The following is a 27,672-nucleotide window of genomic DNA, read 5'->3' on the forward strand; positions in this document are numbered from 1 at the left end:
AAGGGGATTAAAGGCATGCGACACCACACTGGGCTAAAAATTTTATTTATTTTCAAGCAGAGACAGAGTCAGAAATGGGCGTGCCAGGGCCTCTAGACACTGCCAACTCCAGAAGCATTATACAACCTTGTGCATCTGGCTTTATGTGGGTTTTGGGGAACTGAACATGGGTCATCAGGCTTTGCAGGCAAGTGCTTTAACTAATCCATCTCTCCAGCTCCTCACATATAAAAAAAATTATTTATTTATATGAGAGAGAGGGAGACAATGGGAGCGCTAGGGCCTCTATAGAGCCACTGCAAAGGAATTCCAGGCACATGCACCACCTTGTTCCTCTGGTTTACATGGGTACTGGGGACTCAAACCTGGATCCTTAGGCTTTACAGGCAAGCACCTTAACAGTCGAGCCATCTCTCCAGCCCCAATCACATATTTATTTTATTTTATTTATGTATTTGAGAGCAACAGAGAGAGAATGGGCGCGCCAGGGCCTCTAAACCACTGCAAACGAACTCCAGACGCGTGCGCCTCCTTGTGCATCTGGCTAATGTGGGTCCTGGGGAATCGAGCCTCGAACTGGGGTCCTTAGGCTTCACAGGCAAGCACTTAACGGCTAAGCCATCTCTCCATCCCCAATCACATATTTTTAAAAAGTATTTATTTGCAAGTAGATACACACACACACACACACACACACACACACACACACGAACAAACTCCAGATTCATGCGCCACTTTGCATCTGGCTTTAAGTGAGGTATTGAACTCAAGTTGATAGGCTTTGCAGGCAAGCGCCTTAGCTGCTGAGTCCCCTCTCTAGGCCCCAACAATCATATTTTGAACCCTTTGTATATTGTACACCCAAAAAGCATTCCAGGGTTGGAGAGTGGGTTAGTGATTAAGGCGTTTGTCTGTGGTGTGAGCTTAAGGACCGGGGTTCAATTCCTCAGTCCCCATGTAAACCAGCTGCACAAAGTGGCGCATGTATCTGGAGTTCTTTTCTTTTTCTCCCAAAATAAAGTATCATTTCCAGCAGGGCGTGGTGGTGCACGCCTTTAATCCCAGTACAGGAAGAGGAGGTAGAAGGATCACTGTGTGCTTGCGGCCACATTGGGACTACATAGTGAATTCTAGGTCACCCTGGCCTAGAGCAAGACCCTACTTTGAAACACCCCCCCACACACACACACAGCATTCCACATAAATTGTTTTATTTGACTGCAACACTTCATTGAGTAGACAGGCCAGAGTAGCCAGGTCCCGTCTTCAAGGACCAAGATTCCAGAAAGGTCCTTGCACAAGTTGGCAAAGCTGGAACCAGCACAAGACAGCTCTGATGATTCCCCCGGTGCCCTCAAGTATCCTCTCCCGTTTGCATTGGGTCAGGGAGCATTCACGGACCCCGGGGATGGTAGCAGAGTAACTCTAGCTTCCCGCTGAGCTCCACAAACGTTCGGTAGGCCGCCTGGGCTAGCGAGGAAGGTTCCAGGGCATCGAGGGCATTTGTGAGAAAACCTGGGACGGTCATCCGTGCAGACAGCGCCGCGAAACGAGCGGCGGTCCGGGCACCGGCATCCGGGCGCAAACTGAGGGTGGCCGACGGCGTGCGCGAGGCTCGCCCTCCCGACTCGAGCGGAGGCTGTCCCGGGGCGGCCGCGCCGTTTCCGCCCGCTCGCCCGCGCCTCCTTAACCCGCTCGGGCGGCGGCGGCGGCGGCCCGGCGGGCGGGGGCGGGGGAGGGGCGCGGCGGCCGGGGAGGAGCCGGGCCTGCGTCGGGGCCCAGCCGAGCCGAGCCCCAGCCGAGCGCCGACGCCGCCGCGGTCCGTCCCGCCCGCGGGGTCCCGGGAGCCCCGGCCGGCCGCGGCCCGGGGTGGCAGCGCAGCGAGTCCCACGCGCGCCGGCGGGCGGCCGGAGGACGGAGTCGGGGGCCGCGGTCTCCGGACCCCGCCGCCCAGGCCGGCCGGCGAGCGCGCGCGAGCACGGGCCCCACCCTCCGGGGCGCCCCGGGGCGGGGCGGGGCGCCGGAGCACCCTCCCCCGGGGGAGCTCGCAGGGGTACCCGGGCGGCGGGCCTCCGAAGTCGGAAGGGGTGGTCCTTCCCGCAGGACCCCGAGTGACACCGCCCCGGCGAGCCCGCGCCCCTCCGCTGCCCGCGAGCAGCCCTGACTTCGGAGGCCGAGCGCCCCGGGGCGTACCTGTGCAGCGGGCACCCCGCGTCCCGCCCGGCCCGCTCGGGGCGCGCCGGGACCCGGCCCCAGCCCCGCCGGACAGCGGACGACCCCGCCGTCTACTTGTGGCGCCCGCGCCGAGGACCTGGGCGCAGCCCCTCCGCGGGCCCCCGAAAGATCCAGTTGGGGGGAGGGGGACTCCCCCAAGGGGGAGGAGACAGCTCGTGGTTGGCAGAGGCTCCTCCCCTCCTCCCCGGGGCGGCGGGCAGGGTGGGGTGGGTGTGCCACCTCCCCCAGGTGGGACCTCCTTCCCCACCTCCTCCTCCGCCGACCGACCCGCCGGGGACTCCGCCCGGCCTTGGAAAAGTCTCCGGGGATGACACCTGTCACTTTCCTCTGAAGAGGGTCCCGGCAGCCCCACACTCCGGAACCCGGTGGCTCTGGTCCCCAGCCGGGAGGACCTTGGGGACAGGTGAGTGCCGTCTTTCGTCCTCTTCTCTCTTTAGGCGCCGGGGTGCCTAGGGATTGGAAGCGCGCGCGGATCTTGGGTTTGTTTATCGGGGGGGCAGAGCGAGGACTCAGCCCGCACGTGAAGTCCGAAGGAGCTCCTGCATCTGCCCTCTGCCATGTTGCGCGGACCGCACACAGAATTGACAATGGGAGCACCCTTGTTCTGGATACTGTGAGTCTTGTGCATTGATGGTGAACACAAGCCGGCCAGGCTCCCTCAGCACACTGCAGCTTAGGGCCTGTTTGTCCAGGTATTGACAAGACTGCGCCAGAAACGTGGTAGCATCTTGTGACTTTGGCCTTGCCTTGGGCAAGCCTAGGTCAGCTCAAGATCTTCCAGAAGTGTTTTCTCCAGCGTGTTGTGACCTCTGCTCACCTGAGAGGCAAGAGCAACAGTCTGTCCCTACCCACACTGTCTTGGATACCAAGAGGCCTCTTCATGTGACATTCCCACTTTAGGCCTCTCTGCATAAAATACAAAGGGGAGGAGCTGGAAAAAGCCCAGCCTTTAAGGGGCTTGCCTGCAAAGCTCAAGGACCTAGGTTCGATTTCATAGTGCCCACACAAAGCCAGATGCTCAAGGTTGGTGCATGCGTCTGGAGTTCACTTGTAGTGGTGAGATGCCCTGATGGCCATACTATTCTCCTCCCCCTTTCTATTTATCTCTCTGCTTGCCTTTTTCTCTCTCTCTCAAATAAATAAAATATTTTAAAAAAATACAAAGGGGAGATGTGAATTCCACATGCCCTGAGGCCAGAAATTCTTCCTAAATACTGTATTTGCCCTGGTCTCCCACAGGCCTCCTGTCCCTTGCTGACAGTTCTTTAGGAAAAATCAGATTCTAGCTAGGAAGAGAGAAGTGGAACTGCTTAGCTTGCTTCCACTTGTACAAGGTGACCACCAGGGAGATTTGACCTCCGTGGAGTTTGTTAGTTTCCTTTCAGAAAAACACCTTCTAGTCTTACTCCCCCCTCCTCCCGTTTCCTTTTTTTTTTTTTCCCTCTTTTTAGTTTTTAAAAAATATTTTATTTTTATTTATTTGTTTATTTGACAGAGAAAGAGGGAGGGAGAGAGAGGGGGAGAGAATGGACGCGCCAGGGCCTCCAGCCACTGCAAATGAACTCCAGACACGTGCACCCCTTTGTGTATCTGGCTAATGTGGGTCCTGGGGTATCAAACCAGGGTCCTTTGGCTTTGTAGGAAAATGCCCTAACTGATAAGCCAGCCCTCTTTTTAGTTTTTTGAGATAGGGTGTAGCTCTAGCCCAGGCTGACCTGGAAATCACTGTATAGTCTCAGGGAGGGTGGCCTCGAACTCACAGCGATCCTCCTACCTCTGCCTCTTGAGTGCTGACATTAAAGGTGTGTGCCACCACGCCCAGTCCTTCGTTCTGGTCTCAGGGGTCTTGTGTTGAAAATTTCCTTCATATCAGGGAATTATAAAACTTCAGAATCTTTAGAAAAAGTAGGAAAAATATGACAAGAAAAATTTCTGCCAGAGCCTAAGCAGTATCTGCAGTAGATGTCTGACTTTAAAAATATATGTATTTACTTATTTGCAAGAGGAGAGAGTATGGGCATACCAGGGCCTCCCGGCACTGCCTAAGAACTCCAGATGCATTCACCACTTTGTGTATCTGGATGTATGTGGGTACTGGGGAATTGAACCCAGGCCGTCAGGCTTTGCAGGCAAGTGTTTTTAACTGCTAAGCCATCTCTCTGCCACGAATTCGGACTTTTCACCTGAGGTCAGTATCCAGGGACTGCTTTGTAGCTTCACCATAGAATGGACAATGCCTCATGTTTTTATGGTGTTCATCTCCGTGGGCTTTCAATGTCTTCCTCTACATGTGGACCATGGATGGGCTAAGTTTCCGCTGTCTGAGATACCTGTAGCGTTGGTGCTTGAGGCCAAGCTGTACTGCGTAGGTTTGCTGGCTGTGCTGTGTAATGATGTGCATATAGCTCTTCTTTGTTTTCCAAGCTAGGACTTTGCTTTAGCCTAGGCTGCCATGGAATTCACTATGGCATCCCAGGCTGGCCATGAACTCAGGGTGATTCTCTTACCTCTGTCTCCCAGGTACTGGGATTAAGTGCACCAACTATGCCCTGCTAAATTGAAAGGTTCCACTGACATTTGAATTTAGGATTACTGAATTCAGAGTATAGAGTCCTAATCATTACACCATGGAGACTGCCATATTTTTTTAAAGTTTATTTATTTATTTACTTATTTGAGAGAGGGAGAATGGGCATGCCAGGGCTTCTAGCCACTGCAAATGAACTCCAGATGCCTGTGCCACTATGTACATCTGTCTTATGTGGGTACTAGGGAACTGAACCTGGGTCCTTAGGCTTCATAGACAAGCGCCGTAAATGCTTAGCCATGTCTCCAGCCTGGCCATATATGTTTCTTAATTGAGATGAATGTGGTTCCATATCTGTGTTTTGAGCATATTTGTGGAAGATACATTTGTGCTTTTCATTATGTACTCTGATCCCCTAGAATATTTTTTTTTGTAGGCCTGTAGGAGCAAGTGACCCACTACAAGGATTTGGGGGAGATGGGGTGAGGATGCCTGGCTGGGATGAGAGCATGGCGTCCCTGACCAGTGGCGGCTCTCTTGGCTGGCCCCATGGCAGTCATCCCAAGTAGGGCGGCCCCATCCCAGATGGGACCAGCCTTTCAAGGACTAGCTTCTTCACTGACACTTTACTCTCAGAAGGATCAGGATCCTTGACTCCTTTGTCTAGAGCTGCTCCCCACTTTTACAAAATGAGACAGCTCTGTGAAACAGCAGCCTGCTTCGCCAGAAGTTGAAGTCCACCCTTCTGCATGGCTCAGAGCGAGACGCTCCCAGCCACTGCCGTGCAGTTCAGCTTGGATGAGTTTCTCTAACTAGCCTTGCCTCTGAGAAATCAGTGTGACCTAGACTGCTGTTTTCCAGAACATGTCTTAAGACTGTACCTAACTTCCCTTGAAAGACAGGAGATGTTTCCTCCATTCCTCCATTGTTGGAGTTTTCCCCAGCTTAGTGTTTACTCATTGTTGGGTAACATGATCTTCAAAGGGAAAGTGCGCCATGCGGACATCTTGACATCCATTGCAGATTCACTGTAAGCTTTCTAACCCAAACCACTGCTTCTAGTCTAGTCTCTGTGACCTGCTACTTAAAAATTTTTTAATATCCAGCTAGGCATGGAATCACAGCACTCTTGAGGAGGATCACCATAAGTTCAAGGCCACTCTGAGACTACATAGTGAATTCCAGGTCAGCCTGGACTAGAACAAACCCTTCTTCGAAAAATTGAAAAACCAAAAAAAAATTATTATTATTATTATTATTATTATTATTTTTGGTTTTTCGAGGTAGGGTCTCACTCTGGTCCAGACTGACCTGGAACTCACTGTGAAGTCTCAGGTTGGCCTCGAACTCATGGTGATCCCCCTACTTCTGCCTCCCTAGTGCTGGGATTAAAGGCGTGCGCCACCACACCTGGCAAAAAAATTATTATTATTATTTTTTTTTTAATTTTTTTTGCTTTTTCGAGGTGGGGTCTCACTCTAGCTCAGGCTGACCTGGAATTCACTATGTCGTCTGCAGGGTGGCCTTGAACTCACGGCGATCCTCCTACCTCTGCCTCCCGAGTGCTGGGATTAAAGGCGTACGCCACCACTTCCGGCAAAAAAATTATTTTTATTTTTATTTATTTTATATTTTTTTGGTTTTTGTTTTTATTTTATTTATTTATTTATTTTCAAATTTTTCCAAATTTTTATTAACAACTTCCATGATTATAAAAAAAAATCCCAGCCGGGCATGGTGGTGCACACCATTAATCCCAGGACTCAGGAGGCAGAGGTAAGGGGATCGCCATGAGTTCAAGGCCACCCTGAGACTTCACAGTGAGTGCCAGGTCAGCCTGGACCAGAGTGAGACCCTACCTTGAAAAAAAAAAAATAATAATAATAAATCCCATAGTAATACTCTCCCTCCCCCCACTTTCCCTTTTGAAACTCCACTTTCCATCATATCCCCTCCTTCTCTCAATCAGTCTCTCTTTTATTTTGATGTCATCATCTTTTCCTCCTATTATGATGGTCTTGTATAGGTGGTGTCAGGCACTGTGAGGTCATGGATATCCAGGCCATTTTGTGTCTGGAGGAGCACATTGTAAGGTGTCCTACCCTTCCTTTGGCTCTTACATTCTTTCCACCATCTCTTCTGCAATGGACCCTGAGCCTTGGAAGGCATGATAGAGATATTGCAATGCTGAGCGCTCCTGTCATTTCTTTCCAGCACCATGATGCCTTCTGAGTCATCCCAAGGTCATTGCCCCCTGAAAAGAGAAGATTCTCTACCAAAAATGAGAGTAGCATTAATATAAGGGTATGAACATTACAAAGAAGTGCTTACTGGGCAGTTTGATAAGCATAGTATATACATTTAGCCTGACAGCAGCAGACGTTACACCCCCAGGGCTCATGACTACCCTTGTTTTAAGTTTTCTGTATCAGGGATGTATTCCCTCCCATGGGGCAGGCCTCCAGTCCAATTAGAGGGCAATTGGTTTCCCCCAAACAGATGTGCCACTGTTGTACCCATTGGCTCATTTGGCCTGGCTGGCCAAATATAAGACTTGCAGTGTCCACTGTTGAGTATCTTCACTGGTGATTTCTCTCTCTCCTATTGAACTGCATGCAGAATGGCTTCTTCTAGCTTTCTGTCAGCTGGTCTACATGGAGGAGGTTATCAGCTCAGTTCCAGCAGGATTTGTCAGTGCCCTTGCAGCCTAAGTATGTGGAGTCTCTAGCAATAGAGTTTTACCATCTATTCCTGGTGGGAAACCAAGGGCCATGACAATGGCCTGTAATATTTTGGGGGCATCAGGGGCCTCCCTGGCCAACAACTCACTGGAAGGTATCCCATCCCTGGCACTGAAAATTTTCTAGCAACAATCTACTGCTCCTGAGTATTCCATTGTCCAAAAAACTAGGTTTCCATGTGATTTATTTATATCCTCTTAGATTTTGATTAGCCCTCCCTCCACCTTTCCTTTACTCAGTCTCTTCCTCTGACTTCACTTTGGGCCTTTTCACCCCTATTAATCTATTTTTCTACTTACATATATACAATACTATCCTATTTTTGGTTTTTTGAGGTAGGGTCTCACTCTGGCCCAGGCTGACCTGGAATTAACTATGTAGTCTCAGGGTGGCCTCGAACTCATGGCATTCCTCCTACCTCTGCCTCCCGATTTCTGGGATTAATGGCATGTGCCCCCATGCCCAGCTTGGAGTTTTTGAGTTTTTTTTCTTTCTTTCTTTCTTTTTTTTTTTTTTTAGGTAGGGTCTTGCTGTAGCCCAGGTGACCCAGAATTCACTATGTAGTCTTAGGCTGACCTCAAACTCATAGCAATCCTACCTCCATCCACCTTCCTTGGCCTCCTCTGGGATTAAAGGCATTTATTACTCTGCATGGTAGAGAGAATGGATTTGCTGGAGCTTCTAGCTACTGCAAATGAACTCCAGATGCATGTGTCGCTTTGTGCCTCTGGCTTTACGTAGGTACTAGGGAATCAAACCTGGGTCCTTAGGCTTTGTAGGCAAATGCCTTAGCCTTTTTTGTTTCATTTATTTATTTTTGTTTTTTCCAGGTAGGGTCTCACTCTAGCCCAGGCTGACCTGGAATTCACTATGTAGTCTCAGGGTGGCCTCGAACTCATGGTGATCCTCCTACCTCTGCCTCCCGAGTGCTGGAATGAAAGGCGTGCAGCACTGCGCCTGGCCTTTCTTTCTTCTTTGAGGCAGGGTTTCACTCTAATCTGCCCCAGAGTGATCTGGTAGTCACTTTGTACCCCTAGGCTGACCTTGAACTCAAGGCAGTCCTTAGGTTTCCACTGCCTCTGGGAGTGCTGGGATTAATTACCATGCTTGGCTGGATTTTTTTTTTTTTTTTTGAGTCAGTGTTTTGCTATGTAGTCCAGGTTAGTTTTGATTTTACTATGCAGCCCAAGTTGGACTCCAACTCATAGTTCTCCTCCTCACCCTCCCAGAGTGCTGGGATTACACATTTTTAAAAATATTTAAGTTAATTTATTTATTTGAGGGGAGTTGGCAGGCAGATAGAGAATGGACATGCCAGGGCCTCCAGCCACTGCAAATGAACTCCAGATGCATGTGCCACTTTGTGCATCTAGCCTATATGAATCCTGGGAAATTGAACCTATGTCCTTTGGCTTTGCAGACAAGGTCCTTAACCACCAAACCATCTCTCCAGTCCTTTTTTTTTTTTGGTGGGCGGGGGGTTGAGGTAGGTTCTCACTCTAGCTCAGGCTGACTTGAAATTCACTATGTAGTCTCAGGGTGGCCTTGAGCTCATGGTGATCCTTCTACCTCTGCCTCCTGACACACTTTAAAAAAAAAATTACAAAGAAAGAAATTAAGATACAGAGAGATATAAATGACTTGCCTGAGGTTGCCCAGCCAGTAGCTACTGGAGCTGGACTTGAAACCAGGCAGCCTGACTGATCACAGGGTACACTTTGCCACTCCCCTCCCTATGTTGGCATTATGTAAAGTGCAAAAGTTGTCATTCCCTCATACCTGAGTTGGGAACCATATGGTGAACATTTACTAGCTATTGGATCTAATGGTAAATGCCATGAATTCTTTTGGGTTATACATGTCCCATCCATTGGTCTTCACTCCCCTAGACCATCTCCTGTTTTTCTCACTCTCCAGCTCTCCCTCCCTCCTATACTGCAGTCTTCGTTAGCCATTCTGTGGATGTGATGGAGCCTGCCCTTTGGCTGCCTTTCTCAGGTTCACTGGGTATTTTCTTCCAGTCTTCCAGCTCACAGAGAAGAATGTGGCCTGGCTCGGATTCTGCCCAAGCATGTGGCATGAGGCCCACCTGGAGAGAAAGGTCTGGGTAACTAGGTTGGTTGGCCTGAGAAATGGAACTACCTCTTGTGTGCCTTTCTAATAATAACCCTGAACATTAGCCTTGTGCCATTATTTTGGGGAGTGTGGAATGTGTGGCAGCCACAAGCTTGTTAGTTTCAGCTTCTTCCCTCCAGGGATGAAGCTTTGGCAGAGGTTATGACTTTGCCTATTTACAAAAGAGGGAGACTGAGGCATCAAGCATTCATCAGGGAGCAAGGGAGGATTAAGGACACATAGTGAGTCAGTGTTGGGTTTGGGAATAGACCTGAGCAAGCTCAGTCTGGGCTGCTCTTTGCAAATGCAGAATTGAAGGGGATGAGGAAGCGGGCTGGGTTAAAGAACTGGGTGCTGGGAAACGAGGCCTTGCCAGCTTCATGTAGTTGGTGTGCATTCCAAGGACTTGAGGTTCACATCTGGAGGGCCTCCTGAGAAGACAGTGGGGAAAGATTAGCGCTAACCTCAGCGTCCTAGCCTGTGAGGGGTTAAGTCTAGGGGAGGGCATAGGACAGCTAGCAATGGGCTAGGAGTGTTTCTCTAGGAATTACTGGTGATTGGCATGTGCCACATGACTCTAAGACCTCAGATACTTCAGGTCCATCCTCAGCCTCTTCTTGTTCAGGATAGAATGTAAGGTGAAACAGCAACTGAAGGTCTTGGGTCTAAAGGTGATATTTCCTGGGGTTCTTTTTTAGTTTTCATTTTTCTAGGTAGGGTCTCACTCTAGCCCAGGCTTACCTGGAACTCACTCTGTAGTCTCAGGCTGGCCTTGAATTCACAGTGATCCTCCTACCTCTGCCTCCCGAGTGCTGGGATTCCATGCCTACCTTTCTTGGGCTTTAGAAGTTTGAGGCCAGTCTGGACATAAGAGAGAGGGAGGGAGAGAAAGAAATAGAGCAGAACCTATTCTCACAGGCCTTGTTCCTGGGAGAAACTGCTGATTGGCATGTCACTTGTGGTCTGGGGACAGCTTCGGCTGAAGCTCCCTGCTGTTGTTCAGAGGTTGGAGTGTTGTGACTTAGCAAAGTGCTGGAAGGCATGTGGCTTCATGAACGATTGTCTCTGTTTTCCAAGTTTCCCTTGTTTGGGGAAAGGTGGTAGAAATAGGATGGAAAGGAGGGTAGTGGGGAAGGAGATAAGAATAAAGGAGGGCCGGGCGTGGTGGCGCATGCCTTTAATCCCAGCACTCGGGAGGCAGAGGTAGGAGGATCACTGTGAGTTCAAGGCCACCCTGAGACTACAGAGTTAATTCCAGGTCAGCCTGGACCAGAGTGAGACCCTACCTCAAAAAACCAAAAAAAAAAAAAAAAGAATAAAGGAGAAACTTGTTGGTGATAGCTAGACTCCTTTTTTTGGTTTTGGCATTCACTATTTAGACACAGGGTGTCCTCAAATTCATGGCAATCCTCCTATCTCTGCCTCCCAAGTGCTGGGATTAATGGCATGCACCACCATGCCCAGCTTGTTTTTCTTTCTTTTATTTACTGAGAGAATGTGAAAGTGAGTATAGGTGTGCCAGGGACTCTTGTTACTGCGAAGGAACTCCAGACACATGTCACTTTGTGTATATGGTTTTACATGGGTTCTGGGGAATTGAACCCAGGCCAGTAGGCTTTGCAAACAAGCACCTTTAATCACTGAGCCATCTCCTTATGCCCACCCCTGCCTTTGCTTTTCTCAGCTCAAACAAGTCTTGGGTTGTAGCTGGGTCTCTTGCTGCCCATGCCCTAGGGTCACAGACTGTGTTTCTTTTAGCCTCAGGGGCTGGGCGCGTTGCTAGTCGGGAGCACTGTGCCAGGTACCTGTATGCACGGGCAGATAGCAAGGGTGGGACGTGCGAAGAGGGCAGTGAGTGAGAATTCCGCCCCTGGAGAGGACAGGTGGTGGTGGGAGAACTGCACGTGATGGCAGGAGTAGTTGGAGCCTGAAAGCTGCGTGGTGTGTTGTGGTCAGGAGACAGGGCAGAGGCATCACCCAGGACCGAGCTGTGACCCACCAAATGTCAGTCTGTGCAAACTTGCATATATCTGCTTGTGCAGCTTTCTGGCTGTGAGCTGACCTAACATGGTTCTCACCAGAATTCTGAGCTCTGAGAACTAATTCTGGCTTCTCCAAGCAGTGTCCCAGTAGGACTGAGGAAGAAATGCTCCAGGAATTTGGCAACTGTGAAGGCACAAACCTGTCAGGCAGCAAGTGCTGAGGGGATTGATGACGTCAGCTCTGAGGGAGTGCCATATGGTTACCTAGTGGTTTCTGTGAGCCTTTCTGGACCCTGCAGTACAGATACTACCCCTCACTCTTCACTGTCCCCCACCAAGATGTCTCCAGCTACACCTCTCTGAGACCGAGAGTCCAGGCAGCATGGTTGGCAGCAGGGTGTGCAAACACCAGGCGTGGGCGAGCTGGCAGCTTTGGGAGTTTGCATGGAGGTACAACCAGCCTGCTTGCCTGGCTGGGAAGGAAGGACGGAGGAGGGGGCGGGGCAGGAGAGCCAGCTCTTAGCCCCACTGTGGCTATTTTTAGCCAGGCTATCTGATTGTTACCGGTGTGCACACAGCTGGAGTCTCCTTGGCTCTGAGAAGCCAGTAAGCTGGGGAGATGGGAGGTCCTTACCGATGAATTCTTCCTGATGCCACTGTCTGTGGGCAGGAGCCAGCAAGGAGTAGCTTTAGAGGTGTGAGCTGCTGCGTGCTCAGGATCTGCTTCTCTATGCATGAGATGCTCTGTTGGTAATGTATGCATGTGTCTCATAGTGATCTCTGTCTGTGTCTTGTGTCTTGCTGTTGTTAGTTTTCATTTGGTATTTATTTATTTTATAGTGCTAGGGACTGAACCCAGAGTCTCCTGCATGCTGAGCAAACACTCCATCACTCAGCTACATCTGTAGCCCTCCTTTTACTTTTTGGTTTGAGACAGGGTCTCATTAAGTTGCCCAGGTGGCCCTGAACTCACTGTGTAACCCAGGTAGGCCTTGAACTTGTGATCATTCTGCCTTGGCCTCCTGAGTAACTGGAAGCATAGGCCTATGCCATCAGGCCCAGCTTAGTTTTATAATTTGCACTTGACAGATGTGGGGGCGGGGGAAAGACAAGTGCTTATCATGTATACTAACCATCTTCAAAAGTGTTTGTGTGCTGCTCTTCGTTAGTGTGCACTGCGCTTTTTGTTACAAGCGCACTGTGATGTGTACATGAGTGTGCAAGTGTCGTGTAATTGGAGAAGGGACCTTGGCTGATTTTACCTGCTGCTAAAGAGGTGCTTCTTTTTTTGTTTTGGTTTTTCGAGGTAGGGTCTCACTCTGGTCCAGGCTGACCTGGAATTAACTATGTAGTCTCAGGGTGGCCTCGAACTCACGGAGATTTTTCCACCTCTGCCTCCCAGGTGCTAGGATTAAAGGCGTGTGCCACCACACCTGGCAGAGGTGCTTCTTTTTTGTTTTTAAAAACATACTCTTGAAGTTTAACAATATTATCTTGTGGGGTTGTAAGGAGAATTGAGGGAATAGCACAATAGATACGAGGTTTGATCTCTGGTCCTGCATTAAGGGAGAGGGTCCCTGCTCACATTCCTCATTAAGATGTGGGGCCAGGGGGCTGGCTGGAGAGATGTCTCAGCAGTTAAGAAGCTTGTTTTTGGAGCCTAAGGACCTGAGTCAGATTCCTAGTACCCACGATGTTTGTTCCAGATGCACAAAGTGGTGCATACATCTGAAGTTTGTTTGCAGTGGCCAGAGTGTGTGCCCACTCTTTCTGTCTGTTTCCTATCTCTGTGCCTACAAATAAATAAATATAAATACATTCTGAAAAAGTTGTGGGGTCAGTAGCACTCTTATCACCTTCCTGGTAGATATTTGGGGATGTTTCCACCAGGGGGTTCTGTCCATCCCAGGAGAGGATTCTCCAGTGGGATTTAGAAAGGGAAGAAACTACTTCCCTTAAACATCAAAAATGAAGTACTTTGGAGCTGGAGAGATGGCTCAATGGTAAAAGGCATTTTCTTGCAAAGTTTGGCAGCCTGGGTTCAATTCCCTAGTACCCATGTAAAGCCAGATACACAAAATGGCACATGTATCTGGATTTCTTATACAGTGGCAGGAGGCCCTGGCATGACCATTCTCTTTCTCTCTCTCAAACAAACAAACAAACAGACAGACAAATAAATAAAAACATTATTTTAAAATACGGGGAGAGCAGGCATGGTGGTGCACACCTTTCATCACAGCACTTGGGAGGCAGAGGTAGGAGGATCTCTATGGGTTCGAGGCTACCATGAGACTACATAATGAATTCCAGGTCAGCCTGGGCTACAGCAAGATCCTACCTCAAAACCCTCCTTTCCCCTCAAAACAGAGAGAAAGAAATGGGTCATTTCTTGCCCTATTAGTCACAGGAAGCACTTATCTACCTTTCTCCCTTCTTTGTCCTCTTCTCTGTAGAACTGAGACGTACCATGGCCTCCGACCTGGAGAGTAGCCTCACCTCCATAGACTGGCTCCCCCAGCTGACCCTTCGAGCTACCATTGAAAAGCTTGGGAGTGCCTCCCAGGCTGGGCCTCCAGGGGGCAGCCGCAAGTGTTCCCCAGGCTCCCCCACAGATCCTAATGCCACTCTGAGCAAAGATGAGGCAGCAGTCCACCAGGACGGCAAACCGCGATACAGCTACGCCACCCTCATCACCTATGCCATCAACTCTTCCCCAGCCAAGAAGATGACCCTCAGTGAGATCTATCGCTGGATCTGTGAAAACTTCCCCTACTACAAGAACGCTGGAATCGGCTGGAAGGTGGGATTGCTTCTGTAATCTGAGTTTATATTGAACATTCAAGAACCATTTTCTGGCCTTTAATACCAGCACTTTGGAGGCAGAGGTAGGAGGATTTCTGTAAGTTTGTGGCCAGCCTGGGACTGCAGAGTTGCAGTCATCCTAGACTAGAGCAAGAGCCTACTGCAAAAGAACTATCTGGCAAAAAAAAAAAAAAAAAAAAAAAAAAGGACCATTTTCTCAGCTGCGCGTGGTGGCAATCATCTATAAACTCAGTATTCGGGAGGCAGAGATAGGAGGATCGCTATGTGTTTGAGGTAGCCTGAAGCTACACAGTAAATTCCAGGTTAGCCTGGGCAAGAGAAACACTGCCTGGGGATGGGAAGAGCCATTTTCTTTTGTTTCTTTCTATAGCTTGGTTTAGTCTTCTCTTTCTCAGGTGTGTAAATTCAAAATGTCTCATCTTCTACCTCCTCCTATTATTTTTATTAAGAGTTGAACAAAATTAAGTTTATCAGGGAAGCTCCAGCGATGCCTAGCCTTTTAGTATAGTCACAGTGTTAAGCACACCTCTTATCTTCTGGTTCCTCAAAAAGGGCCTTCTCTCATTTCAAAAATATTTCTTTCCCCTTGATAAGTTCTAGTCACTGAACATGACTCTCTGACCTAGAGGTAGGGAACTCATCAAATTTCCATAGCTTCATTGCGCATAGTCATCATCTTTTGAAACATTGTATACCAAGAAAAATCTACAATTAGATCCTTTATCAACAACTGGAATACCAAATAAGTAATAAGGTAAACTGTTTGGCAGAGATAGGGAAGACCTTGTTCCTCTTTGTGGTCTTCTGAGCAAAGGAAGGAAGGATGGTGTTCATTTTTTAAAAACATTTTATTTAGCCAGGCATACACCTTTAATCCCAGTACTCAGGAGGCAGAAGTAGGAGGATGGCTGTGAGTTCGAGGCCAGCCTAAGACCACATAGTAAATTTCAGGTCAACCTGAACGAGAGTGAAACCCTACCTCGAAAAAAAATGTATCTATATATGAATACATATTTGTTTATGTGAAAGAGAGAGAGAGAGAGAGAACAAGTTTATATTTATTTACTTATGAGAGAGTGAGTGAGCAAATGTGCCCAGGCCTTTAGCTACTGAAAATAAATTCCAGATGCATGTGTCACCTTGTACATCTGGTTTACATGGGTACTGGGGAATCAAACCTGGGTCCTTAGACTTCCCAGACAAGTGCTTTAACCACTAAGCCATCTCTCTATCCCTCTTTTTTTTTTTTAATTATTTTATTGATTTGAGAGAGAGAAAGAAGCACACAGGGAGAGAGAATGGGTGCACCAGGGCCTCTGGCCACTGCAAATGAACTCCAGATGCATGCCCCACCTTGTGCATCTGGCTTTACGTAGGTTCTGGGGAATTGAACCTGGGTCCTTTGGCTTTGCAGGCAACTGCCTTAACCACTAAGCCATTTCTCCAGCCCCCCTCTTTTTCTTTTTTTTTTAAGACAGGTTCTCATGTAATCTAGGCTAGACTCAAACTTATGTAGCTCCGGTACTGTGAAGCCCAGGTTAGCCTCAAACTTTACTATGTAGTTAAGGCTGGCCTTGAACTCCTATTCCTTCTGCATCTGGCGAAGCTCTGGGGTAATGCAGGCATGTGCCACCAGGCCTGGCTGTGCTTCAGTCTTTTGGAGCAGCAACTCATTTGTCAGTTGTTGAGTAGGAATGGGAACTTAATGTCGTTTTCTCACTCTGTAAATCACCATTTGACATTCAAACCAGATGATGAGCTGAATAGCTTTCCCTTTAGAAATATGTCCTCCCTACACTACAACTTCCAAGCCCACCCAGCACATACGTACAACAGTTTCGTTTCTTCAGATGTGATCATTCTGTGGGCTACTAAGGAAATGAAGATGATCTATGCCTTTGTTCCACTCCTGATTTTCATATTGTTATGATTTACATAAACAGTATACAGGGCTGGAGAGATGGCTTAGCGGTTAAGCACTTGCCTGTGAAGCCTAAGGACCCCAGTTCGAGGCTCGGTTCCCCAGGTCCCACGTTAGCCAGATGCACAAGGGGGCGCACGCATCTGGAGTTCGTTTGCAAAGGCTGGAAGCCCTGGCGCGCCCATTCTCTCTCTCTCCCTCTATCTGTCTTTCTCTCTGTGTCTGTCGCTCTCAAATAACTAAATAAATAATAATTAAAAAAAAACAGTATACAAACATGATTGTTTTGCTTTTCATAGGGGATTGAGGAATGGGGCAGGATGTGGTTTTGAGGCATTTATTTAGTGGTATTTTAAGACAAGCTCTCATGCATCTCAGGTTAGCCTTAAACTTTCTGTGTAGCCAAGGATGACTTCCTAATCCTGCCTGCAGCTCTTAAGTGCTGGAATTGCCGGTGTGCACTGCCATGCCTGGCTGTTATGTATGCAGATGCGTTTATGCATATATTTTATTTTTTGTTTAAGATTTTAAAATTTTATTTATTTGAGAGGGGGGGAAAGACAGAATGGGCAAGCTAGAGCCTCTAGCTACTGGAAACAAACTCTAGACACATGCACTACCTTGTACATCTAGCTTATGTAGGTTCTGAGGAATCAAACCTGGGTCCTTAGGCTTTGAAGGCAAGTACCTTAACCACTAATCTCTTAGGCCCTATCTTGTTCTTTTTGTTTCTTTGATTGTTTTGGCAGGGGGTTCAAGGTAGTATCTTGCTGAAGCTCAGGCTAATTCATTGCATAGTCTCAGGTTGGCCTTGAACTCAGTGATCCTCCTGCCTCTGCCTTCCAAGTGCTAGGATTAAAGGCACCACCATCCCTAGCTCTATTTTGTTTTTCTGAGGTTGGGTCTCATGTAGCTCAACTGGATTGGAGCTCCTAACTCTTCTGCTTCAGTTTCCTAAATGTTACAGAACCCAAGCACCTGGCTTGAGACATCCATGCATCTTTTGTCAGCTGGGTGGAAAGACTGAAAAACTGAAGTACCTGGCTATCACATTTATAGCTATTACCTTGAACTAATTTAACTCTTGTGCGTGCGTGCGTGCGTGCGTGCCTGCCTTCCCTCCCTCCTTCCCTCCCTCCCTCCCTTCTTTCTTTCTTTTCTTGAGCTAGGGTCTCACTCTAGCCCAAGCTATCCTGGAATTCACTCTAATTCATTATGTAATATCAGGTTGTCCTGGAACTCACGGTGATCCTCTTACCTCTCTCTGCCTCCTGAGTGCTGGGCTTAAAAGCTTGCTCTACTACCCCCTTTCCAACTTTTATTTATTTATTTATTTGTTTTTTTTTGAGGTAGGGTCTCACTCTAGTCCAGGCTGACCTGGAACTCACTATGTAGTCTCAGGGTGGCCTTGAACTCTCAGTGATCCTCCAACTTCTGCCTACCAAGTGCTGGGATTAAAGGCATGTGCCACCATGCTCAGCTCCAATTTTTATCTTTCTTATACCACTGCACTTGTGTTCTGATACATACCTCCATCAGTACAATGAAAGGCGCTATATTTGCCCAAGTACTTGAACCTTATTGTATATTGTGTTCTTTTGGAAATTCTGTTTTTTCCAGTGCTCAGATCTAACTTGCTTCTGCACTTCCCCAGAATTCAATTCGTCACAACCTTTCTCTCAACAAGTGTTTCCGGAAGGTGCCCAGACCTCGGGATGACCCTGGAAAGGTGAGACATTGCTGTAGGAACTGGAGGGAGGAGCAGGAAGGAGAGCAAAGTCATGGACCGCTTGGAGTCCTTTTGGCTGGGCTAATTACCTAGAGGAGCAAATCATGTTCATTAAAAAAAATTGTTTTCCTCAGAAGAGGGTGGCTCTCAAGCTTGTGGGTCTCCACTAAAATAGGTGACTAAGGAAGATTATGAAATTTTATTTATTTATTTTTATTTTATTTATTTTATTTATTTATTTTTTTTAATTTTTAATTTCTTTATTTGAGAGCATCAGACACAGAGAGAAAGACAGATAGAGGGAGAGAGAGAGAATGGGCGTGCCAGGGCTTCCAGCCTCTGCAAATGAACTCCAGACGCGTGTGCCCCCTTGTGCATCTGGCTAACGTGGGACCTGGGGAACCGAGCCTCGAACCGGGGTCCTTAGGCTTCACAGGCAAGCGCTTAACCGCTAAGCCATCTCTCCAGCCCTATTTATTATTATTACTACTTTTATTTTGGATTTTCTAGGTAGGGTCTTAGGCTGGCCTCAGCCTCAGCCTTTTGACTGTTGGGATTCAAAGCGTGCACCACCATGCCCGGCTTTATCTTATTATTTTTTAATTTATTTTTATTGGGAGAGTGTCCCCCCCCTTTTGGGGGGGTTTCAAGGTGGGTCTCACTCTAGCCCAGGCTGACTTGGAATTCACTATGTAGTCTCAGGGTGGCCTCAAACTCAAGGTGATCCTTCTACCTCTGCTTCCCCAGTGCTGGGATTAAAAGCATGTGCCACCATGCCTGGTTCCTATAATTTTTTTTTTTTTGGTTTTTCGAGGTAGGGTCTCACTCTGGCTCAGGCTGACCTGGAATTCACTATGTAGTCTCAGGGTGGCCTCGAACTCTCGGAGATCCTCCTACCTCTGCCTCCCGAGTGCTGGGATTAAAGGTGTGCGCCACCACGCCCGGCTAATATTTTTTTTGATAGAACTGTTTACAGTAGCTGGGCAAAATGTTTACAATAAATTTTACTTTTAATGTAGGATTTTTGGGGTTTAGAAGGGGTTGCCCCAGAATTTATGAACCCCAAATCTTGGGTTCTGTCCTACATTTGTTATTTATTTATTTTGGTTTTTTGAGGTAGGATCTAATTCTAGCTCACACTGACCTGGAGTTTGCTATGTAGTCTCAGGGAGGCCTCGAACTCATGGTGTTCTTCTTACCTCTGCCTCCTGAGTGCTGGGATTAAAGGCATGCGCCACCACACCTGGCTACCTTACGTTTAATAAAGAATTAATAAAGACTGACTCAAGAAGGATAAATTATGTTATTAAGTTTATTTTGAGGGAAAGTATTAAAGCAGAAGAAAAATTGAGGGTCATTGGGAGAAAACAATATGTAGAGAGACTCAAACACCTGAAGAGGGAAGGTATGAAAACAGAGGAAGACTTAGAGGAGAACCGCGTGAAGAGGGTGACGCTCATGGCCACCCTCGTTCAGAGCCGGTGCACAGGCGGCGAGACCAGTGCTGGCGAGAATACCTCCACGGTAGATTTGCAGATGAGAGAAAAACCACACGTGTTGTTAAAGTGAGAAGTTACCCCAAACTGTAAGAGCAGAGGCAAGCAGAAAAGTTTTCCCAGACAGGAAACAGTGTTATGTGCTCTTCCTCCACCCCCCCCCCAGGGCAGGCTGGGTGAGGGGAAGCCTGGCCCGTGTGCCCCTGTGGCTCAAGGGGAGGGAAAGACACACACGCATGCTGAGGGTGGTGTCCAGGGAGAAGAGGGGGTGTGGGAAGGCCGTAATCTTCATAGCAGCAGCTTCAGGCACGTGAGGGAAAGACTTGATTGGTAAATTTGGGGAATGAACCTGAGGGTCACCTCACTTGGTCAGCCCTCCCAGCTAGTGCAGTAGACTAGGCAGCAGAGAGCGCTCTGGATCATCCTTAATCAGATACTTTTGCCAAGTTTCTGGTGCCAGGGGAAGCGAGCTAGCACCTCCTAGTTCTCCTGAGCCTCAATCCCTAGCTGAGACTGCCTAAGAAAGCTACCTTTTTCCCTGTGGGGCTTTACTTTGGCACAGCCTTTCCTTCTCCTTTCTTCTCTCCTGCCTTACTTCCTCCTCTTTTTTGTTTTATTTTTGGTTTTTCGAAGTAGGGTCTCACTCTAGCTCAGGCTGACCTGGATTTTACTATGTAGCCTCAGGGTGGCCTTGAACTCTCAGCAATCCTCCTACCCCTGTCTCCTAAGCACTGGGATTAAAGTCATGCACCATTGCGCCTGGATTTCCCCCTCTTAAAAAAAAAAATGTGTGTGTGTGTGTGTGTGTGTGTGTGTGTGTGTGTGTGTCTGTATAGATATGTATATATGTGTGCGTGTATATATATGTATATATTTCAGAAAGAGAGAGAGAGAGGGATGTGGATGTGGGTATGCCAGGGCCTCCTGCCATTGTAAATGAATTCCAAATGCATATCCCACTTTATGAATCTGGCTTTATGTGGATACTAGGGACTTGCAGGCCATCAGGGTTTGAAAGCAAGTGTTTTTAACTGCTGAGCCATCTCCCCTCCACCTTTTTTTAGGTAGGATTTCACTCTAGGCCAGGCTGACCTGGATTCACTGTGTAATCTTAGGGTGGCCTCAAACTCTTGGGGTGATCCTTCTACCTCTGCTTCTCAAGTGCTGGAACTTCAGGCTGGTGCCAACACACCCAGCCTTTCTCCCTTTGTTTTTTGAGAAAGGATCTTACTGTGTAGCCCAGGTTACCAAGGCCCCTTTAATTTCCTTCCTTCCCTCCTTCCTTTTTATTCTTTTTAAAGCTTTATTTATTTATTTGAGAGAGAGAGAATGAGTAAGCCAGGACCTCTAGCCACTGCAAACGAACTCCATACGCATGTGCCACCTTGTGCATCTGGCTTATGTGGGTCCTAGGGAATTAAGCCAAGGTCCTTTGGCTTTGCAGGCAAAAGAGAACACATTAATATATGGTTATGAACATTAAGAGAAGTGCTTACTGGGCAGTTTGGAGAGCATAGTATATATATTTAGCCAGACAGCAGCAGACATTACACCCGTAGGGCTCATGACTGCCCCTGTTGTAGGTTTTCAGTATCAGGGATATATTCCCTCCCATGGAGCGGGCCTCCAGTCAAATTAGAGGGTGGTTGGTTTCCTACAAACAGACGTGTCACTATTGCACCCGTTGGTTTACATGGAGGTTTTCAGCTCAGCTTCAGCAGGATTTCTCAGTGACCTTGCAGCCCAAGTATGTGGAGTCTTGAGCGATAGGGTCTTATCGTCTATGCCTGGTTGGAAACCAAGTAAAGGTCCCTTTTCTTTTGGGGAGATACTTTTTTCTAGGTGTACAATGTTGGCTTAATAATTTTTATTTTTTAACTTATATATAAGAGATGCAGAGAGAATGAGGAGAGTGTGTGTGTGAGTGTGAGAATGAATGAGAATGGGCATGTCAGGGCCTGTAGCTGCTGCAAATGAACTCCAGATGCATGTGCCACCTTGTGCATCTGGCTTATGTGGGCCCTGGGGAATCAATCCTGGGTCCTTGGGCTTTGCAGGCAACCACCTTAACTGCTTAACCATCTTTCCAGCCCTTATTATTATTATTTTTTATTTTTGAGGTAGGATCTCACTCTAGCTCAAGCTGACCTGGAATTCACTATGTAGTTTCAGGGTGGCCTCAAACTCAAGGCAAACTTCCTACCTCTGCCTTCTGAGTGCTGGAATTAAAGGCATGCACCACCACGCCCTGCTATATTTTATTTTATTATTTTATTTTATTTATTTTATTTTATTATTTTATTTTATTTTTTGAGACTGTGTCTCACTATGTAGCCAGCGCTGGCTTTAAGGTTGCCATCATTCTGCCTTAGCCTCCTGAGTACTGAATTACAGATATGTGCCTCTGTGCCCCGCTTGCTTAACAATATTTGCAGAACCTTTTCTGTGAATAGTCTCTAGTTTTTAACCTTCAGAGGAGGAGGCTAGACAGTTTCTGAACTTGGCAGATGCTAAAGTCCAAGAGAGCTTTGTGGTAGTCATAAGCAAAGGAAGAGCTGTCTTGGGCCCTTTTCAGCTCTTTGAAATAAATACCTTTGTTCCTCTGGAATAATTGAAGCCATTATTTAGACCACAGAAGTGCCTCTGGCTACTAAATGAACTTTGAGAACATGTTTATTCCTCACCAATATTCAGCACTGTCAAGACACTTTACAGATATCCAGACTGTTTTTCTCTTTTTAATGTTATTCTTTTGTTTTTTGTTTTTTGTGGTAGGGTTTCACTCTGTAATGCAGGCTGATCTGGAATTCACTATGTAGTCTCAGGGTGGGCTCAGCTCAAACTCTCAGCAATCCTCCTACCTTGCCTCTCGAGTGCTGGAAGAAACTACCATGCCCAGCAATATTTTATTTTTGTTTGTTTGTTTATTTTTACTTATTTGAGAGCGACAGAGAGAAAGAGGCAGATAGAGAGAAAATATTTTATTTGAAAAAGAAAGACAAAGAGAAAGAAAGAGAGAATATGGGCAAACCAGGGCCTCTTACCACTACAGATGAACTCTAGATGCGTGTGTTACTTTGTGCATGTGGCTGTACCTGGGTACTGGGGAATCAAAGCTTGGTCAACAGGTTTTGCAAAAAAGTGCCTTTAACTGCTGAGCCATCTCTCCAGTCCTCTTTTCCTTTTTCTTTTTATTTTGTAAGAAGTCAAATCATCTTTTTTTGTAGACATCATAATTTTTAAATTTTTTATATATTTATTTGAGAGGGAGAGGAAGAGGGAGAGAGACAATGGGTATGCCAGGGCCTTCAGCCACTGCAAATGAACTCCAGACACATGCATCCCTTTGTGCATCTGGTTTACGTGGGCCCTGGGGATTCAAACCTGGGTCCTTTGGCTTTGCAGGCAAGTGCCTTAACTGCTAAGCCATCTATCCCTTATTGCCTTTGTTTGTTTGTTTGTTTTTGTTTTTTCAAGGTAGGATCTCACTCTAGCTCAGGCTGACCTGGAATTCACTATGTAGTCTCAGGGTGGCCTCAAACTCACCGTGATCCTCCTAAGTGCTGGGAGTAAAGGCGTGTACCATCATGCCCAGCTCCTTTTAATTTCTTAAAAATTTATTATTTATTCATTTACTTGAGAAGAAAGAGGTAGAGAAAAAGAGAATGGGTGTACCAGGGCCTCTAGCTATTGCAAATGCACTCCAGGTGCATGTGTCATCTTTTGCATCTGGATTTAAATGGGTACTGGGAAATAGAACCTGGGTCCTTAGGCTTTGCAAGCAAGTGCCTTAACCACTAAGCCTTCTCTCCAACCCGAACTATTTTATTTATTTATTTATTTGAACGAGAGCTAGAGAGGCAAATAGAGAACCTCTAGCCACGGCAAGTTAACTCCAGACACATGAATTATCTTGTGCGTCTCGCTTCCATGGGTACTGGGGAATTAAGCCTGGGTCCTTGGATCTTGCCTTAACTGCTAAGCCATTTCTCCAATCACCCCCCATTCCTTTATTTTTCTCTCTGTACTCGTGATCAAACACAGATCCTTGTCCATGCCAGGCAAGGGCTGATCTGTTCCCTTAAGAGAGCCCTGCCCCTCTTTCTTAGCATGACTGTTATAGAAGGATTCCTGAATATCTGTGTTTTCAAAGGAGGAAACTTGTGTAGGTAATGATTTTGTTCTCTGTGGGGATGGGTTCTTCTTCCAGGGCTCTTACTGGACAATTGATACCTGCCCTGACATTTCCCGAAAGAGAAGACACCCTCCAGATGATGATGTAAGTTCACTTTTCATGGGGAGATGCCATTTCTTTTTTTTTTTTTTTTTTTGTTTTTGAAGCAGGGTCTCATTGTGGCCCAGGCTGACCTAAAACTCACTCTGTAGCCTGTAGCCCAGACTGAACTTGAACTTAGGCCAACCCTCTTATCTCAGCCTCCTGAATGCTGGGATCAAAGTTGTGTGCCACCTTACCTGGGAGACGTCATTTCTGAGCCAGCTATCTCTTCTACCTCCCTCCTGTCCAGTTTGCTAGGCAAAGGTGGAATACCAGCAGAGAGAAAAAGCACGGTGGAGGATGGATGTTTCATCTCTGATTATAGATTTCTCCTCCATTACAACCCTCAGCTATCCCAAGATTCACCGGAACAGGAGGCCAGCAAGAGTCCCCGGGGAGGTGTTCCAGGGAGTGGAGAAGCCACGCTGCCTCTCGAGGGGAATCCTCAGATCTCACTTCCGAGCCCCACATCTGTGGCCAGCTATAGCCAGGTAGGTAGCACGGGAGACAGGGTGGGTGAATGGATGGTGGGTTTAGACACCTCTTTGTTCAAAGCCATATATTGAAGGTCTGTGATATGGCAGGCAGGTATATTGGGAAAGAGGGTAAAGTGAAACAGGGGGACCCTAGAGAAAGGAAGAGAGAGGAAGGAAGGCAAAGGGTTAGTAGATCTTTGAGGCACATTAGGAAAATAAGTACTAAAAAGAGAAGAGGGAGGGCTAGAGAGATAGCTTAGTAGTTAAGGCACTTGCCTGCAAAGCCAAGGGACCCACGTTTGATTCCCCAGGACCCATGTAAGCCACATGAACATGGTGGCACATACATCTGGAGTTTTTTTGCAGCTGGAGGCCTGACGCACCCTCTCTTTCTCTCTCTCTCTCTCTCCCTGTCTCTCCTTCTGTCTCTCAAGTAAAATAAAATAAAAGTAAAAAATTTTTAAAAGAGGAGAGCCAAAAAAAAAAAAAAAAAAAAAAACTACAGCAAGGACAAAAAGGTATGGCTAACAAGGAAGCATATAGAGAAGAAATGTAGAATGATAGGAAAGAGGCTAAATTCAAAACAAAGCCAATAAGAAAAGAAAGAGTAAGTGATGCTGTGTCGCTGGACAGTTGGAGAGGAAGGTGACACCCTGGCGGCCATTGGAAGGTGGTATTGCTCCTTGAGGAGGGACATGGCTCAGGATGTTCTTAACTGTTTTGGCAGAGCACAGGGTCTGTGGATGGTGGAGCAGTGGCCGCAGGGACTCCAGGCCGAGAAAGCACAGAGGGTCCCCCTCCCCTCTACAACACCAGCCATGACTTCAAGTTCTCCTACTCAGAGATCAACTTTCAGGATCTAAGCTGGTCCTTTCGCAACCTCTACAAATCCATGCTGGAGAAGTCGTCTTCCTCCTCGCAGCATGGTGAGCTTGGAGGTGGGATGGGTGGATGCCATCCTTCTATTTTCAGATGGGTGGAAACTCCCTCTCTCCCTGATGTGCTGTGTCTAATGCATGAAGAAATTGGTCACTGCCAGAGGACACATGTTATAAACTAAAATTAAAGCTGGGTAGTTATTTCAGGGCTGACTGGGTTGTTATCGTCAGACAGTAATCTAAAGGACTGCTTAAAGGCAGACACCTTTTTATTTCTTCTCTGTGCTGAGGATCTAACTGGGGGTCTTGCGCATGTTGGGTAAGTGCTCCATCACTAAGTTAAGTCCTCAGTCCAAGGGCAGTGATTTGACAGCTGTGAGCAAGTCATCCAGAGAATGACTAATTGTGACAGTAGTATATACCTTCTCCCCAAGAATTCCTGCTATAAGAACTTTCGTTTTTGAGGTAGGGTCTCGCTGTAGCCCATGCTGGCCTGGAATTCACTCTGTAGTCTCTGGCTGGCCTCAAACTCACAGCAATTCTACTTCAGCCTCCCAAGTACTGGGATTAAAGGCATGCACCACCACGCCTGACAAGAATTTGTTCCTACAACTTTAAATATGTACATAATGTATTTTAGTAATGTGCACCCCTGTTACCTGGCCCTACCTCTTCTGCTGAACACCTTCTTCCCAACTGTTCCCACTTCTACTTGGATGTCTTTTTTGTTTTTAGTGACTATTTAAGTTTTATTAGGGTTGCTTACATGAGCATTAGTTGGGGATAATTTCCACCGCTTACTAGTGGCTATATAACTAAAAAAAAGTGTCTTCCTCTCCCCCAGCAGCCATTAACTGCCAATAACGGGAAGCCGGGGGGCGGGTCCTCCGTGAGCCCTTCCACCATCCATGATAGAATGTCGAGGGGCTTTGTCCTGTGCATTCTTGCACAGGAAACCACAGCTGCTATGAGCTCATGGGTACAACAGGCATGTCATGTCTGGAAGACAGCGTTCCACAGTATTCCATCATTCCCTTTTCTGACATGCTCCCTGAGCTTTGGAGGGGTGATAGAGACTTCCCAATTAGAGCTTGAGCACCCAATGTCACTTTTTCTTGGCACTTTGCCAGTTTTGAGTCTTTCCAATAATTGTTGCCCACTGTGAAAAAGATGAGAGCAGCACTAATCATTAACATAAACATTTAAAGGCTGCTGCAAATGAACTCGACACATGTGCCACCTTGTACATCTGTCTGACGTGGGGGGTCCTGCGGAATTGAACCCAGGTCCTTAGGCTTCACAAGCAAGTGCCTTAACTGCTAAACCATCTCTCCATCCTTATTTATTTATCTATCTGCTTCTTTCTCTTCTCAAACAAATAAATAAAATACTAAATATTTTAAAATATTTTATTTATCTATGTGAGAGAGAGTGACAGCAAGAGAGAGAGTTACTAAGAGTACTCCAGGGCCTCTCTACTGCAAACTCCAGACATAAGCACAACTTTGTGCATCTGGTTTTACATGGGTACTAAGGAATTGAACCCTGGCCATCAGGTTTTACGAGCAAGCACTTTTAGCTCTGAGCCATCTCTCCAGCCTTGGGCTTCTTTTAAAATTGGACTGATTTAATTTATTTCCCAGACATCCTGTCATTATGCCCACAAATTCAATTTCAGTACACTAAAGCATAAAGACTTTCAGTTTCTCTCATATTATTCCTAGCACAATGTCAGCTTCCTAAATGTCAGCTAATATTTTGTCCACTTACAAATTTATGTAACTAATGTGTGGGAATGACTTAAAATCCTTATTGGAAAATACGTATTGTCATGAATTCCTCCTCTTCTACCTCCTACATCATTTTCTCCACTTCTTCCACCATCCCTTTCCCTGTCCCTCCTACTTTATTGCCTCCCTCTGCCTCCTCTCGCCTTTTCCTTCCCTTTTTTTTTTTTTTTTGTTTTTGGGTGTTTTTTTTTTGTATTTATTTTTATTTATTTGAAAGCAACAGAAAGAGAGAAAGAGACAGAGAAATTTCGAGAGAGAGAGAGAATGGTTGCACCAGGGCCTCCAGCCACTGTAAATTAACTCCAGATGTGTGTACCCCCTTGTGCATCTGGTTAACATGAACATGAGTCTTGGGGAATCGAGCCTCAAACTGGGGTCCTTAGGCTTCACAGGCAAGTGCTTAACTGCTAAGCCATCTCTCCAGCCCTCCTTCCCTTTTTTCATAGCAAAGCAATAACCTAGTGACAGTAAAGCAGAAGAGTATAGATTCTAATGGCTTTGTTTTATTTGTGCTTTAATTTTAAAGTTTTGCCTGCCTGCCTTTTTTTCTCTCTCTCCTTCTTTCTTTCATCTTTTTGAGATGGGGGGGGGGTCCAGAAAGAGAGAGTGAGAATGGGCGCACCAGGGCCTCCAGCCACTGATAACAAACTCCAGATGGATGTGCCACCTCGTGCATCTGG

At 47.0% G+C, this 27,672-nt stretch overlaps 1 protein-coding gene across 1 annotated transcript in view; it reads left to right on the top strand.

Moving 5' to 3' along the window:
* Positions 1-2,337: 2,337 nt before the first annotated feature.
* The window catches only part of Foxj2 (forkhead box J2), a 32,869-nt gene continuing 7,534 nt past the window's right edge, over positions 2,338-27,672 (top strand). The window contains 6 exon segments of the mRNA XM_004668648.2: positions 2,338-2,638; positions 14,057-14,403; positions 18,002-18,076; positions 23,783-23,851; positions 24,199-24,339; positions 25,052-25,250. Of these exon segments, the coding sequence (XP_004668705.2) occupies positions 14,071-14,403; positions 18,002-18,076; positions 23,783-23,851; positions 24,199-24,339; positions 25,052-25,250 (817 nt within the window). The 5' untranslated portion in view covers positions 2,338-2,638; positions 14,057-14,070.

Source organism: Jaculus jaculus, chromosome 23 (genome assembly GCF_020740685.1).
Source record: "Jaculus jaculus isolate mJacJac1 chromosome 23, mJacJac1.mat.Y.cur, whole genome shotgun sequence".
In the NCBI taxonomy this organism is placed as follows: domain Eukaryota; kingdom Metazoa; phylum Chordata; class Mammalia; order Rodentia; family Dipodidae; genus Jaculus; species Jaculus jaculus.